The sequence below is a fragment of the Cyclopterus lumpus genome, chromosome 4 (assembly GCF_009769545.1).
Source record: "Cyclopterus lumpus isolate fCycLum1 chromosome 4, fCycLum1.pri, whole genome shotgun sequence".
NCBI classification, from domain to species: domain Eukaryota; kingdom Metazoa; phylum Chordata; class Actinopteri; order Perciformes; family Cyclopteridae; genus Cyclopterus; species Cyclopterus lumpus.
The window spans coordinates 21628302-21645771 of NC_046969.1; the positions used below are offsets into that span (position 1 = coordinate 21628302).

The following is a 17470-nucleotide window of genomic DNA, read 5'->3' on the forward strand; positions in this document are numbered from 1 at the left end:
TCCCTGCCAGGAGGGGAGGAGTTATAACTCCGTGGCCCAGCCCCACCCACCCAACACCCCACCCTTAAAAAAAAAACTACCCACTGACTAAAGAGAGTTTAGTGGAAGAATGTGAAGAAAAGGAAAGAAAGACCGGAAAGCTGCGAGAGAAAGGAGGATGTTATGGAAGAGGTTCTAAGAACGACTAACAATAGCAGAAATATTCCATGATGGATGAACTTTGAGCCTCATTTATGTCTCAAACTGCCTTCAATGAATCTTCAAACACATTTCAATTCTTATTCTCGTTGGAGTTTGCTGCATTCTGTCCCTGAAGCCATTTCGAATCACTTCCTTCTTGTTAAATATGTCTCTAAGTAGTTCAGTCAATGTGTGTCAAACGTGACACACATGCTTTTTATTTAATTTTAATTTTGTTGCATTAAACGTACAAATCCAGTTGTGTAAATGTGCGGATGGCTTCATACATGTTACTGATTCAGCTCTCAGTGCTCTCAGTGACGGCAACAGAGCAAAGGGCAAACCATAATAAATGTGTAACAATTACGTAGAGCACGCACGCGCGCGTGTGTGTGTGTGTGTGATCGAGGGAATAAGAACCAGTTGTGTGTAAAACGCTGCAGTTGCTGAGGAGAGGATTATCTGGGACCAAGAAGTGCTCCGACACACACACACACACACACACACACACACACACACACACACACACACTATAGATGTAGATTTAGCAGTTAATATTGAACAAAGTGTGAAGAAAGTGACTTCTTACAGTCAGCTGCAGTGAGTCAGACGTTGCATCCGGTTTTCTCAGGTAAATAAACAGCCATTGGAAAAACAGTGTCAGAGAAACATCCGGAGAAGTTGCTTCATTGCAGAGGGGCCGGGGATCAACACACACACACACACACACAAACAAACACACACACACACACTCGCACACACCGTAATGCACGTAAGTACAATTTTTTATGTATTGTACTTTGCGTGAGTATATTACTCGTGTACGACACTTTGCAGATTAAAATTTCACACCAAAAAACACATACGGTTCTAAAATACAAGAAACTGTTGAATCTTAAACCATTAATCCTCAACCTTGTTTGCACGTGGCCTCTTACAAAACTAACAGCGTCTCGTTGGGGCCTCTTATGATGTTTACACGTTCCACCAAGGAGACAATTCCCCTCTAAACTTCTCAGATGGTTTCATTTGAACAACTAATCCAGGACTAAATAGATAAAATACAACATTTCACAAAAGAAACAAAGATTAGAGAAATGAATACTAATTTATGGCAGGATCTTTATTTGTTTCTAATAACCAGCAGAAGTCTGTTTGCACACTGTTGCATCACTGTGAGGAATCTGATGAGCCACACGGTCCACTTCCTGCACACTTTTTAAATGATTTTTTATCCCTCTGTACTCATGATCAAGGATTTTAAATGCAAGACTTTTAATTTTAATGGAGTATTATCAAATTGTGTTATCGTCTCTCTGGGTAAAGACTCTTCCGCCCCCATCCACCAACACATCTTCCACCACTGGCAAACGCCCCGTCCTCTTTCCATCACCGTGAGCTCAGAGAGAAAACACCGCTGTGGAGTCAGGTGTCCTCTCCTGAGACACGACCTGTGTGCTTGATTTACGGCCTTCACGCTGACTCAACGTGACACGATTCCATTGGAGCCGTAACCACACAAAAATGCAACGAGTCTCCGCCTAAAGTATGTTTATATGTAGCACTGACTCGTGGATTAAATTAAAAAAACATCACACATTAAAAAGCCTCTGTAATCAGACCAGACAAATCAGGCGGAGCGAAGAGGTCAATTTGACTCTGACCCTCGGGGACGATGTGCCCGCCTCACTGCATGCTGGGAATGAATGGAGCGTGAGATGCAGGACGAGTGAGTAAACAACCTTCCTTGTCTTTCTGCTGTGGAGATGGACTTCCAGTGAACCGGCCTTCTGCTCTCTGCCTTCCTCTCCCCCTCCTTCCTCCATTTCCTCTCTCTGTTGTTGAAAGCTCCTTTTCTAAAAGAGCCCCCCGATCACTTCAGGTCACTGCACTTTACCCCAGTTTGGTGGTCTCCGCCGGACCGGTGGCGGACATGTTGCCAAAGCAGTTTTTAACACTATAGATGTGAGGGACACAGAAACAGCAGCCAGGGTATTCATTCATTCTTTTCTAATAACTGCACCTACATATTATTTTATTGTTTTACCTTTGTTTTCATTGTTCAGTCAAATTAAAGTTCAAGGAAAAACCCTTTTCTTGCTTTTCTTCTTTGCCTCATGTATGCTGGCAGAGCGGCCAGTTTACACAGCTGGGAAGCCAAAGCTGTCTAAACTCTGACAACACGCACACACACGCACACACACACACACACACACACACACACCCTTAAGATCCCCTCATTCTGGGTCAATGCAAACGAAACCTCTAAAAACATCTTTATTGACACAATAGCAAACACTGTATAACTAAGTGGGATCTTATGCTGCTATATGAGATTTAAAAAAACACAGTTGTGAAAGAATTATCCTTTCAAAGTAAAAGACGCAATAGTAAATGAACAAAAGCAGCTAATTCTAACTACTTCATATACTGATGGCTCATTTACTTTTAAAAAAAAGCATCATATTTTCACATTTTTTGTATGTAAATATTTGTAAAAAGTACAATACCTGCCTCTGAAATATAAGTATATGGTAGTATAAAGTATATGGTAGTATAAAATGGAAATACTAAATGTACTTTATATTATATTTCCACTGCTGAAAACGCATCGCAACAGCTCTACTAAAACAGACCATAAATGATGGCATACTGTTCCAGATTATACAAATGACATTTTTCATGAATTGAGTCTTTTCTTTTATCAGATGACACACCACAAAAGCTTGAGCTTTTCATGTCAGTTTTCACAACTCCACACTGCTCTCTGCTGGTTACCATAGGAACACAAACACGCACACATGGAACAAAAAAGTTGATTTCTTGGTTGTTTTTCCTTTCATCTTTCTTAATCTTTGACAGGGATTATTTTAGAGGATTAACATGAATTTGTTTCAGATTACTCTCACTCTTTCCATTGGCTGCTGCACTGACAGTACCACACACACACACACACACACACACTTAAGATCCTGGGTCAATGCAAACAAAATCTCTAAAAACATCTTTATTGACACAAAAGCAAACACTGTATAACTAAGTGGAATCTTATGCTGCTACATGAGATTATCCTTTCAAAACAAAAGACGCAATAGTAAATGAAAAGTTAAAGAAAAAAAGAAGCTAATTCTAACTACTTCACATACTGACACAAACACACACACACACAAACACACACACACACAGAGGAAGACAACAGACCGATTCTTTCTGGATCTCTGGTTGAGTGAAAAGGGGAAAAAACAAAAGGAGAGAAGGAGGAGGCACTGAATGTTTCAAGAACAATGTTTTTCTTCTCCATTTCCTTCTTCTTTTCGGTTCCTCAGTCTTTTCAAACACATGCCCACGTGTGCGTGCGTGTTATGTACGTGGGTGAACGTGAATGCGTGTGTCAGTGAGACCCCTCTCCGTCAAAAGGACACGGCCTCACAGCAGCACTATTAGTCACCGGCCTCAGCATCACTGACTCATATCACCCATTTACACAACGATACCTCCTTGTTGCATGAAGAATCATCAAGTCTTGCAATCCTCTGACAGTAACACACACACACACACACACACACACACACACACACACACTGTTCCCTTTGATGACTGAGAGTTTAGCATTTGCAATGTTATCTCTGCCCACCACACTAACAGGATCATCAGTTAAGATATGCAAATTGAACTGATAAAGAAATCCCAATTCTAAACAAACGCGGTCTAAATTGTCTCTCTATTTGACTAACTCAATGCGTATGCGTGCTCAACCACAAACTGGGAGCTGGGAGCTGGGACCCCCCCCCCCCCCACCCAGACTGGTTGCAAGACAAGCAGAAACGTTCCTCTGTTCTTGACTCTTTTTGGGAGCCACTCCGGCCTCCTGCACGGTGTCCGCCACGGGTCCAGAAGGCTCAGGGCCCGAGCCTTGCTTTTACACTGAATCACGTGATCCATCAGACTGTTTGAGGTGATTGGTGGATTTCATGTTCAATGTTAACGCTGAGAAATGCACGCTGCATTCACAGAGGTGTCGTGACCCCCCCCCCCCCCCCATTAAAGTTTATTTTAAATAGAAGTTCTTTGAAAGTTGTACATATTGTAAATCGCAGAGGAAAAATGTGATTTATCCCAGTATAAAAAATCGTTTAAGAGTACTAAAATGAAATCCGTGACTGTAAGACTCATAAAGTGTATGACTATGTGTGTTGTGTCCCATTTATCTCGCACCTACTTACTGCAGGCTGGACACAGACAATGAAAGATTCCCTCTGAGCACAAGCTGAACCCTACGGCTAAACACTTTTAAAGTACCCGACAGCAATACTGACCGCTTTGTGGTTGAAGGCCAAGAAGCCATCAAAAATAACATATGAGGTTGAGATCTACTGAAATTATTATTACAATGAGAAGCGTTTTATATCGGCGGGTTGATTGTAGTTCTTATCTGTAGTTGCTCTGAGGCGTGTGGTCCGGTGCTGTTGCTGTAAATGGTTATTTCATATATATTATGATAATAATAATAATGCTTTCTTCTTTTTCTTGTATACTGCCTTGTCTTTTATTGGTATACTCGTGTAGAGCCACCTGGTGGTTACATGTTGCATTAGTCATTCTTCTTTCTCGGGTGTTTTTAATGATCTTGTCGATACTAAAGTGTAAACTTTACACTTAAGGCTATTTGTGTCACTATGCGTGGGTTCAAAGACAGCTGTATCTTAACATGCACCAGGATTGTCTATGTTTTTAGAAGTTCCCCATGAAATAGCCATCTGACTTAAGGCTTTTTAACCTTTTTTTTCCAAGAGTGCCTTGGAACCTTTGTCATCATCAAGCACAACTTAATTTGACCCCATTTCATTGAGGCAGCGTCACACACATTTGATCCTGACACCCAGTTGCAATCTTTGGGTAAACCCTTTTCCCATAGATGTCCCTTTCGTGTCAAATAAGTTGAAAGGAAAGGCCTGTATCAACCTGAACACTCAATCGCATGGATTGCAGTTGGTTGTGTTTTAGCTGCGAGCCAATGCTTGTGTTTCAGGGGTTTGATTGACAGCAGATGAGTCTGGATGTGCCAGAATCCTTTAAAAGGGGCGCTGACTCTTCGAGGGTTCTCTGCACACAGGCTGCGTCTGTGCCGGATGCTGAGGCCTAAAGGCAGAGCTGGCCAGTGTGTTGAACCGCCCACTTCATAGTGTTGCTTCAGAGAAAACTGCCATCTGGTTTCCCCCCCCTTCCCCCTCCCTTCCAGCTAGTTATAACACTGATGGTTTCCCCTCTTTGTACAGTACAACATTTGAATGGGATGAGGTCTTTTGCTGAGTCTGGTTGATGCAGTAGGGGTTATAAATATGTTAGATGAATATCCTCAGCCATATTGTAGCAATATGAAAGGTTTCTCAAGTTTTTGTCAAAGTTGCACTGCAATAACACGACTTTGACATAATGAATACAGACGGGGTGTGCAGTGTGAAGGGTTTAATAACAACAAGAAATGTACCTCTGGTCCTACAAATGATGTATTTCTATGATCATTGTGGATATGCACGCAGAAAATGTGTAGTTGAAGTGCACCAGCTGTCTCTTTAATAAAATGTTTCATATGTGTATTACTTGACAGCCCCTAAAAAAAAAAGAAAAGAAAGCTGTACAAACTGGTTGTCATTCCACTCATGACCAGCAGAGAGCAGCATCCCTCTGTTTTGGATTTTTTCAGCATATACAAGAGAAATCCAACCTGTAAATGAGGAATATTATGAAGGAGCTAACTTCTAGACATGGCAGTAATATTGGGTGAGGTCATGGTCAGTGTTGCATGAAGCATGTTTATCAGTAGCGCTGCTTGAGCTGATCAAACAGGTTTTGTCTCACATCGCAAACCAACTGCAGGATATTCATTTTCAAATAGAAAACGTGCCCAATAATCCTCTTCACCCTTCCTCCATTGCTATCGTTCTCCCTCGCCCCATCATCATCTATAACCACCACCACCTGTACCCCCCCCCCCCCCCCCCCCCCCCCCCCCCCCCCCCCCCTGTCAGATCCCACAGCAGACAGGAACTATAAAACAGCAGTGGGAGCCAACACATCCACTGAGAGCCCTCGCCGTGTAAACCTTGAATTTATTGGGGGGCTTTCAGCTCTTTTCATGTTTTACTACCATTTCATGAAATGCCACAAAGCTAATTTTCAGAAAAGGTTTAAGGGGGGGAAAAGTCTTCCATTACAGGAGATATTAGAACGTTGTTGGAACAGTTGCAGCAAGGTCAGACTCAATTAAAACAATAATACGCAATACTTAATGTCGGCTCTATTCCAGTCCCACAGAGATAAAGAGAGCAGTGTGTTTTTGATTAGCCGTCGCTTCTCTTCACTTGCTTCTGTTCAAACTCTCTGCAGTGCCACTAATCCACTAAGAAACCGAACTTCTGAAGATAAGGTGACATCTGTGTCACTTTATGCTGCAATCAGTGAGCGAAAAACACAAACGGGGAAGTTGTTTTATTGGTTCAACCCGGCACCACCACTGACCGAAGTGTTGAGGACATGAATAATTCAGTTCATCCAAAAAGATATTCAACGCGTGTAAATTCTGAACGCAGCGGTCCGAAGTGGTAACAAGTGCATATATTACACATCCTGAAGGCTCCTTGGGACGTACGACTGAGGCTCTGAAACGCTAACCAGCAGGACCAGCCCGCTGTGCACGTGAGATATCTGCAATGACAGAAACACGGAGCCTAATGACATCCCTTAAGATCCTGCTCTATGTGTGTGTGTGTGTGTGTGTGTGTGTGTGACATCATCTGAGGCAGTGGTATGTAAGCCTCCCTCCTCCCACACATGTTCAGTTCTGTCAACACATGCACATGTCAATGCACACACGCACACTTACGAGTTGTTTTCAGACAGCTTCCTTTATTCTTTCGCTGTCCATAACATTTTAAAAAAAAAAATCAAATCTGATCTTTTTAAATAATCTTCCTAAACAACATTAAAAATTGATTAGTTGGAATGATTTCCCAGTTTTTTTTTTTTTTTTATTATGGTAGCTGTCTTTCATGTGTTGCTAAAAAAAATGTTCACAGGCTGTAAGTGTCTCCACATGGCCAGAGGAGGCACATGGGGAATAAATAAAGCTTTTCTCAAAGGCCTGCTGGCCCTCGTCCCGGTTTCTCTTCCTCCTCCTCCTCCTCAGTGTCCCTTCATCAGGCAGCAGAGTAGATTAACATCTTCACTCTGCTTTTATCCACTTGGACATCAGTGTGTGTGTGTGTGTGTATATATATATATATATATATATATATATATATATATATATATATGTATGTGAATTAATATACAGTATGTCAGCTTGTAGTTCAAGTGTCTTTTTCCAAGTGTGTGTGCACACACAAGTCTTTCTAATCAGAGTTCGTCCCGCGAGGCTCGAGCTGCAGGCGGCGGCGATTCTCCGGAGACGCTGTTCTGCGCCACGGGCCGGATGCTGTCCTGCTGCGCCGTCTTGCGGGCGTCCTGCCGGTCCCAGTCTGTGGACACGGCCTCGTCGTCCCAGATGGTGGAGGTCTCCGTGTCGCTGATGTAGCCCGGCTCTCCGGTGTAGTGGGTGGGATAGATGAGCAGCGGCTCCACGGAGAAGGCCTTCAGGTCCCGCGGCTCAAAGTGAGACATGAACTGAGTGCTGAGGAGGAGGAGGAGGAGGGACAGAAGAAGTGATCAGTGTTGGAGAAAAATGGCTAGAATAATTTCCCAGAGCCCAAGTTGATGTCTTGTGTTTTCCACAAATGGTACAAAACCCCAAAGTACTGAGTACAATAATAGAAAACAGAGAAAAGGAGCAAACCCGTACATCTGGGAAACTTGAAATAGTGAATGTAGGGAATTTTTGCTTGATAAATGACACTCGTATACTGAGGAATTAGCAAGTTTCTTTTTTTTAAAGAGCTTCAATCAACAACACCGAAAACGTAGCACACGGGGACAAGATTTTGGAGGCGACGTGCATGAATATGACTGGGTGTTACTCGTCTGCTGATTTCAGCGTCATCAAAGTGCAGCTTCAGTTCTCCGCTATGAAATGTGAATGACCGATGACACCTCGGCCAAAGATCGACTGAATTAATAAGAAGGCGACATTGCTTGTGCAATAAAAACATGTTGACATCTAGAAATGTAATGTCAGTTATGTCTCTGACTGCTTTATACCAAAGTGAAGAGAAAGGAAGGACTATTATGACTATTTTGCTACACTGACATATTTTTAACTGGAAGTACCTGGTGTTCATACTCAATGTACCGGAATTAAATCGCACCACAGACAGCAGATCTGCAGGATATCAAATAAGGGAACAGGATATTCCTCTTCACTGCAGCACAATTTAGTCATGACAGGAATGTGTTTTTATCCCTCGGTACACAATCACATGCTTTATATTAACAGTAGTGAAAGAATTCAGGCTTTACAGCCACCCAAGTAAAGTTGAAACGTATAACAATGCTTCATATTTTGTATGTTGAAAGGTAACTAGGGTCTATAGCTGTAGATACATGTAGTAAAATGAAAAGCACATTATTTCCAATGGAGAGTATTATTCTGCTGATTGTCCTTTATTGAGCATAAACACTCAATTATCTGCTTACAGCTTCTCAAATAGGATCTGACGCTTTTCATACTGTCATATATGATATGTAACTGGAGATCTTTGGGTTTTGGACTGTTGCATTCGAAGCCTTGGCTTCTGTAAATTATAATAATTATAATGATCATTTTCAACTCTTTTCTGATGTTTTTAGAGACCAAGCGAGAGAATCATTGGCAGATGATTAATGAAAACAATAGTCGCAGCCCTAAATAGCATAAAAGTATTACGTTCAAGTAAAGTACAAGCACCAGCTACTTTGCACCACCGTGTATGATAAATAAAATTGGAAAAACCTTCAAAATCCTCTTCACCTAATCATATTGTGTCAAACAAAACAACCCGGAGCTACTATCAGCCCGTCATCGCCCGCCTGCAGCCGGCCCGGCGGGGGTGACGAGGGATGTTTGACTGTGACACGTCACCCTGGCAGCTCGTGCAGACAGAGGTCATCGCAGAGGTCAACTCCCTGCCGTCCTGTTTGAAACCTGTCTGCGCCTCATGAGGACGGGGAAACCCGACACCTTCATTACACTACAAACAAACACACATTTTCCCCGCCATGAGGCCTCTTTCACTGGGCTTACTGTCCTATATTTCTCTGCCCTTTAGAGCACAAACTGTCTCAAGCCCTCCCCCTAAAAACAACGTGTGGCATAATCGGCACAATTTAAACAGCGCGCATAATCCCCTGCTGTTCATTTATGCACCAAAACAACACATTTGACATATTTTCCCAGCCAACTTTTGACATTTCTGTCCATATTTCCCATTTCTTTCACTTTTTTAACAAACTCACCTTCTCTCACTGTTTACCTAGTAATCTATACACTGCACACTGGACACACATCTCCATGTATTCATATAGTAACACACACACACACACACACACGGTGTCCATCTCTACCCTACCCCCACGCTCAGGCCTCTATCAATGGGAATCCTGTCCCCGTCTCCAACCAGCAGGAAGAGCCGTGCTGGCCCACATTCCTCAAAGAGAGAGAGGGAGAGAGGGAAGAAGGTGTGCAAAGAAAGGTGTGCAAAGAAAGTAAAGGTCTGTTGAGGGGAGTGAAGGAATGTTACAAGAAATGTAAAAAAAAAAAAAAAACAGAAATGAAGAATGAGAGGAGAGCTTTTGAAAGACAGCGGGCTGATTTAAAGGGTGAGAAGATATAGTAAAAGGAGAAGAGGCGGAGGTGGAGCGGGGCAGGAATCCCCAAGCAGCAAAGAAAGAGCAAAGCAGGCATTGTGTGTGCAAAGACCCACCGAACCCCAAGAACAATCCAGGCCCTGTGTGTGAGGGGAAGAAGAAGAAGAAGAAGAAGAAGAGGGAAAGAAAAAGGACGTAGAAGTCGAGACATATAGGGAACACAATGTTGAACTGGATGGAGGTTGTGGTCTACCACACGAGAAACAAACTAGCAAACTACACCGCTGTCTAAGAAGTCGCCAGCGAGAATGCACGTTTGTGTCTATGTATAGATAATTACTGTACAGTAGGTCCTTCAGTATTTTCGGTGCTGCTTTATTGCCCTCGAGTCCGTTTAGGAGCATGCACTGGATCCATGCACGCCTGTCTGCGTTCCACAAATCAAGCTTACACTTTAGCATCCTAATGTTTATTCTGAATGTGGATTACCTGATATAGAGTGCACCTGCGATCATCCATTTGTGGCCCCTCAGTAAATATGTGTCTCTTCATAAAACCAGAATACTAAAAAGGCACTTTTTGTGTGTATTTGTGAACATTTTTTTTTGTTGCTTTGCGGTTTTCTGCATGACCATGCCTCAAATACAACTCCAAGTCTTTGTATCGCATGCACACATTATTCCTGTTTCTATTCCCGCAATTAAAAAGAAAAAGTAAAGACTGACTTTGGGTGTTTGTCGAACATGACGGGCAGGAACTCGTCGACGGGCAGCATCCTCGTGAAGGGGTCGGCGGCCAGCAGCTTCCGGGCTCCTTGCTGCGACAGCGCGTAGCCGAGCGTCCAGTAGGAGTAGTCGGCCTTGACCAGGTTGTTCACGCCGTCCACCGACTGCTCCGGCTGCTGCACCTGCATGCGTTTACGCCCCACGTAGCTGCAGCGGAGACAGAAAGGGGGCGCTGATGATCACACAAATGGACGCAAACCGTTGGTTATAAAACATTCTTTAAGATTCTTTAACAAAACAAAAGTGTGACCACCTCATGGTTATATATGCCAGTCAAGTTCACGCATCGTATCCATGTACGTCTAAATAAACCATCACTTCGTAATCGCATCCTAATCCATAAAGTGTGTATTTCCCCCACTTGTCTCTCTGTGTTGTGTTTTGTCTGTGTGTGCTGGCGTAGCCGTGGCAACCCTTTGCTAATTGTTCCCCCGGCTCTGCACATCACATTCACCTGTTTACAATCAGCTAATCAAGCGCACCCGCTTTTCGACCACTCATCACCAGATTGTGGATTGTTGTCCGCACGCCGTATCGGTGATTCCTGGCGTTTGCGTCCTCGTTTTTTTTCCCCTCTCGCTCTAAATCTGTTTTTTTTCCCCCCCATACTGGGGCTCAAAAAAACTACGTCAACTTCCCCCGCTTTCGTCCTTATCTGCCAACGCCAGCTTCATCACTGTCACCGTCTCCTGTGCTTGTCCTACTCCTGTTATTAGCAATAATTAGCACAGAAATTCTTGAGTTATGGCCAAAAAGGAGATTTGTGAGGGTCACGGTGACCTTTGACCACCAAAATTCTAGTCGGTTCATCCTTGAGCCCAAGTAAACACTTGTGCTATATATAATGAGATATATAACCCCAAAACACAAAGCTGTCACTGACGCAGAGGCATAAAAACTGAGCGTGTGTGTGTGTGTGTGTTCTTACATGAGGTCCCAGTCCAGCTGGGTTTTGTCTATGTCATCGATTATGGCCTGGAGCCGTCGTTTAAACCTGGGTTCAAACCGCACGTCGTCCTCTAAAAGAAGAACCCTCTGGAGGCCGCGCTCCAACACCTGAAGGTAAGAAAACAAGAACAATTTAAGAACAGCTGAGGTTTTGTCCAGATTGTCCCTTTTTATTAAATGATTATGTGCCGTTGTATAATCTATAATCTATAATAAGCGTTGCTAAATTAGAACAAGGAAAAACAAAACTAGAGGTGGTGAGACGGACTCTTTACTGAACTCCACAACCCCCCCCATATTGAGGCGCTCTCACCTGTTTCCATACGGAGTGGTGGCTGAGGAAGCAACCGATCTCCCCTCTGGTCAGCACCCGGCCGGAGTACGGGTCCTTGTAGCCCGGCAGCATCTCTATTCCTAGAGCCTGCAGCTGGGACGTATTGAGAGCCCTGAGAGAGACGGAGAAGGGAAATGTACGAGTCGTAGTGGGAAGAGAGAGGTATCATCAGTGAAAAAACACAACAAAGTCAAACTCAACAAGTTGCAACAAGCAATACATGTTGTTAGCCAAACAACGGCTGGACGGAGGATTAGGGCATTCTCAACGGCGGATTAAAAGTAAGCGCCGAGCGGAGAAAGTAAGTCGAGGCTTTTGCTACAAACACCAAAGCTCTGTAGAGACGGGATGTGTGGATATAGACGTCAAAGGGCATCATCGAAGCCGATATTCAGGGAGCACAGTTAATGGTTCGGTGTCACCGTGTGCGACCTACTTTCCGTCCACTGCGTCCATCAGCGTGGTGTGTATACCCAGCGAAGACATCGTTTTCAACATCCTGGTTCTTCTGTCCAGCCGACGCTTCAGGTTGATCAGGTAAACCTAGAGAAAACATTTACATTAGCTCGGAAACCTCATTATGTAAGTATGTATTCCGAATGGCGATTTGTCACGTTTTCTCTTTTAGTGGAATAGGAGAAGCGTAATGCAACAGAAGTTAAGGGGTCAAACGGCAAAGAAGGGAGAAGAAAAGAACGTGGAGACGCAAGGAAAGGCTACAAAAACAGGAAGTGGGAGTTGCTGATTTAACAGTAAATATACAAAGAGACAGAAGTTGTTCCTCCAGGCAGAGCTCATAACTCACCTCATCGAAGCCCATGGTGCCCTGCAGGGAGGGCGGAGAGTACAGGTGCTCGGAGGGCTCGATGTCGTGGTCAACTGTAGACAGGAGGAGGAGAGCGGTTAAAACGGCAGAAACAGGATTAATACAAAAATATTTTAAAAAACTTCCTCTGGCGGGTTTATTTAATTTGCTTTATTTAAAATCTGAGCAGGGAGGGAGGCCAAAAGTGAGAGTGAGGGTAGAATAAACACACAGAGAGAGAGAGAGAGAGAGAGAACGGAGGGGGGGGGGTTTAGAGGGTTGACAGGATGTAATCACGGCAGCTCTCAGAGGGCAAGAAGGAGAAGAAACAAACCTGAGTGATCAAAGCGTGATGGATAGTAAAGACAACAGCTGTAAAGTGTGTTTACGTGTGTGTGTGTGAACTCACTTAAAGCCTCTGTGATGGTGTGTATGAAACTCTCTCTTTCTTCTTCCACGCTCTGCTGCGCTTTGAGAGGGACGGGCAGGAGACCGTAATGTTCTCTGTTACACACGTACATCGGCACACCTGCAACACACACACACACACACACACACACACACACACACACACGGTTCTGTAAATGAAACCTTTTGACCCAAATCATTTAAATAAACATGCAAATTAGACGACCGTGGGTCCTCAGGCCTCGTGTCACACTAATGTCTACACAAAAGCAAATAAATACAGTGAAGATGAACTGACTGGTGCTGCTTTTATAGTTGTTAAAACATAAAGCTTATCCAGTAAATGAAAGATGATTATGGTTATATACATATGAACAGTGTTCTACACGGTGGGAAACAAGCATTGGATGCTTTGGAGGGATGAAATGCAGTATGTTGCCCTTTTGTAGACACCAGGATGTAGACTACACACATTTAGTGATGAACTTCATCATTGTCCCCTCTTTTAAAGCAACACGTGTTGCAGCAAGATGTTTCAATTATTGAGTATATTGCATTTATTAAATTGTAAGAAATATCCTCATCATTGTTGTGTAAAATAAGAATTGAGCAAATGTGTGTTTTACTCACGAATCTGACATTGTATTTGTAAGAAGAACAATGCGTTCAAAAGTGAAATGGTCATTTTAATGCTGCATTTTGACGTGCACTATTGTGCGTTGTTGTGTTTGCATATCTGTTTCTGTTTATGTGAATGCCTCTCGCGCTCTAATGGAAAGCTCAATGGCTCCGTTTGATCCCTATGGACGATTCCTCACGACAAACACACAAATCTACTAACACTGGTATTATTGCACGGTCAAGACAAACACATGGATCCATTTTTTTCTTCTCTGCATTCCCTCATCTGACACACACAAGCAGTAAAGAAAAGCCCTCAGCAGTGCACGCATGCAGGATACAACCGGTTTGCAATAGACTCCGGATGAAGTCACAGACGGCCCTCAAATAGAAGCTGACATCTAGCAGCCCTGCTTCAAATGTGGTAGTTTGTTGCGAGTCGAGCTTTTTCGTACGGACCTGCTTGACGAGCCGAGAAAGCAAACACCATGATGTCGTCGAAGGCCCAGCTGTAGTCCGGGTGAGGGGGGTAGAAGGACAGGTCCCGGCTGGATTCCCGACGCAGGTCCATTAAGAAGGTGCTGTGCACCATGGGAACGGCGTAGCAGCCGAGCCGCTTCCACTCCCGTATGGGCTGGTAGTCCGGGGTTCGCTTGTAGTAACCCTGACGGAGACGAGGGAGATGGAGAGCACCATCAGAGTGGTGGTGGTGGTGGTGGGGGGGGGGGGGGGGGGGGGGGGGGGCTACGAGTTTAAAATGTCCAAACTGTACCTGCGGGGTGATGCCGCACCAGAAGTTGGAGTAGAGCGAGCGAGACTCTAACATGGGAGCAGCCAGGGTCAAGTTTTCAGCCATCAGCAGGTTCAGCACGCGGGGGTTGGTCAGCAGGTTGTCGCTGTCGACAAACTACGGGGGGGGGGGAGGGGAGACAAGTCACTCACTGTCATATCGTATAAACACTGACACTCATGCAGAGCATTGGTTTATCTTTAACAAATGGTATTTAAATGAATCCTTCAACAGCCCAGTCAGAATGGCCACGGTTAATTAATTTATTCATTTCTTTTACTATGTATTTAAGTTTTTATCTATTTAATTGCATTGTTATTTTATTCATTGCTTATTTCATTGCATTTAGGTTGTATAATAATTTCATATTGATCTAGTTGTACTGTCATTATAGCTTTAAATTCTATTTCATTACACTCATTTTATTGTCTAGTGTGCATTTGTAGCAGAATTGCTTTCATCTTTCCACTGGCCACAGTCGTTATATTATATTTTTGTGTGAGGCACTTTGATCTGCGCCACCCTGTATGAAAACTGCTGTACGAATAAAGCTCGATTGATTTTAACACTTGTCACTATGACTTCACTAATGCCGTTTGCTGACTCGGCTCCCTCAACCACACCAAACCTCCTCGTGCGCTACACTTCTGGTGTTTGTTGAACTAAAACTAAATTCTAAATTGTTTGTGTTTATCACAAATTAAACTCTCCAGGCAGAATCTTTTTGTGGCTGCTCGAATTCCTCAAGAGCTCCCACACAGAGCCGATCCTTTTCTACTAAATTAAACTGGATACGCTTTTGCAACAAACGTGACTTGACTGAATTATTGCATATGAATCAAAACAGTATCAAAGTCTCACAAGTATGTAGTCGGCCCATCGTTCCCTGGCGGCCTTCAGCGCCGCCTGTCTCAGCTTCATCACATGGTTGAACCTCGAAGGAGGCCAGTGCTTCGGCCCCCACTCATCTGTGTAGGACCTGATACAAAAGAGACGAGGTAGGTAATCGATCGTGGCCAATTAATAATGTGAGAAAACCAGAACTAATGTAGGATGGAAGCCCAGTCTCGAACAACAGATTCCTATGGAAAGCATGACTCACTTGGGCTCCTCCATGGGTCTCCACTCCACGTAGTGGTAGACGCTCTGGGCTCTCTTCAGCCATTCTCTCAACATAGCAGTGGTGTTGTCCACATTATGGTCTGTCGCCGCCCTGAAAACACCAACACACACACAACACGGGACGTTATGCAAATGAAGCACAGACTTGAAACTGGAGCATCTGCTAAACACTGTAAACGAGTGTCTCCAATGTCGGGACCGTTTCCGGGGGACGACACCCTCGTGGAAAAACAACCATGAAGTCATGACATGCAGACGGCACGTTATGGAAGAAAGACGTTCAGGCTTCCACATTTATCCAATTATCACAACAGGCAGCCTTAGTGTCGCAGTCCTTCCTCACTGCACTGCTGGAGTCTGAGGAGCAGGTAGACCAAGCACATGCTGCCACACCAGGACGCCCATCAAATGAACTCGCCCTCAAGTTTATATTTGAATATTGAGTCAACAACTGGACACGGAGGTATTGGACAGACGGATGGACAGAACACCAGTGTGTAAGCAAAATGATGTCAGCGTAAAAAGCTGCTGCTTATTCGTCACTCGTGTGGTTTGCGCTCTACGCAGCCGAGAGATTTCCACTCGCAAGAAGACACTGCGACTACTGTACGTGTGAGTTTGGATATATGAATCTGTGCAAAAGAAATTAAAAACTAACGGTGTCACTGTGCACTTCCCTATCACTTCCCTATGAGTTTCAGAAAATAAACATTGGCTGTCTTTGCATTTAAATTGCCCTTTAAAAAAGGAACGGCTGAACACTTGTACTTGAATGTGTAAGTAAATCTCTCTCTCTCTCACACACACACACACACACACACACACACACTGAGATGGAGTTTTCCACTGCTTGCTGTAATATTCCTCGCTGTGCTCCATCCAAAATGACACCCTATTTTAGACTGGCTGGACAGAGATAGAAACGCACACACACACACTTGTGCACCGTTGACTCGCACTTGAAGTATGATAACAGTGTTCACACTCGACATTTACCCACAAAATTACAATTCAGAAACACCTGTTTTCACACAGTATATAGCTAGAAAAACACACATGGGAAAAAAAAGATCCCACATAAACATGCACAGTCTTGCATTGCACACGTGGATTAGTCAGAGGAGAGACAGAGCCCTCTCAGGTTTGGAATTTCAATAATCTACAGTCAGTCTGATAAATATCATCACACATAACCAGCAGCTGTAGAGAGGCGTTGAGCGTGAAGGAGACAGAGGGGTTAATAATTTTAATAGCATGTGTGTACGTGTCCACACTCGCCGATGTGCGACAAAACATAAGGATGTTCATTTCTGTGTCCTGGGAATGTTGTTTTTACAGCAGTGTGAATGGTGATTTATCTGCAGCACAAGTGGTGGTTTAACATTTTAAATGTACCTGTTTGAGTGTGTGTAAAAGCCCAGCAGAGTAATAATGGAGGAAGCTGCCGCTTGATGATTGGCTTTTGTAACGTGGACTAGAAACACACTGAAACGCCGGACTCGCAGGTAATGAGTACATGTGCACACACATTAAACATGTTTTTTCAACCGCTAAACTGCAGATCGCCGGGGGAAATAAATGTGTTCCTACACGCCATCTTCCAATGAAAGAGTCCGCTCCAGGCAGAGATTTAACAAGAGGCAACTTCTGGGAAGTTTAAGTATGTGTGTGTACATATATATATATATATATATATATAT

At 43.7% G+C, this 17470-nt stretch overlaps 1 protein-coding gene across 3 annotated transcripts in view; it reads right to left on the bottom strand.

The window, feature by feature from the left end:
- Positions 1 to 7505: 7505 nt before the first annotated feature.
- Positions 7506 to 17470, bottom strand: part of colgalt2 (collagen beta(1-O)galactosyltransferase 2) — a 29347-nt gene continuing 19382 nt past the window's right edge. For 2 of the 3 annotated variants that reach the window (XM_034530203.1, XM_034530206.1), the window contains 11 exons: positions 15751 to 15861; positions 15510 to 15627; positions 14631 to 14765; positions 14318 to 14522; positions 13239 to 13358; positions 12830 to 12903; positions 12461 to 12567; positions 12004 to 12136; positions 11671 to 11798; positions 10683 to 10889; positions 7576 to 7849 (listed from right to left, as the gene is read on the bottom strand). In XM_034530203.1, the coding sequence (XP_034386094.1) occupies positions 7576 to 7849; positions 10683 to 10889; positions 11671 to 11798; positions 12004 to 12136; positions 12461 to 12567; positions 12830 to 12903; positions 13239 to 13358; positions 14318 to 14522; positions 14631 to 14765; positions 15510 to 15627; positions 15751 to 15861 (1612 nt within the window). Of the gene's footprint in view, positions 7850 to 10682; positions 10890 to 11670; positions 11799 to 12003; positions 12137 to 12460; positions 12568 to 12829; positions 12904 to 13238; positions 13359 to 14317; positions 14523 to 14630; positions 14766 to 15509; positions 15628 to 15750; positions 15862 to 17470 lie in introns of all 3 variants that reach the window. The other variant, XM_034530204.1, reaches the window with a different exon arrangement.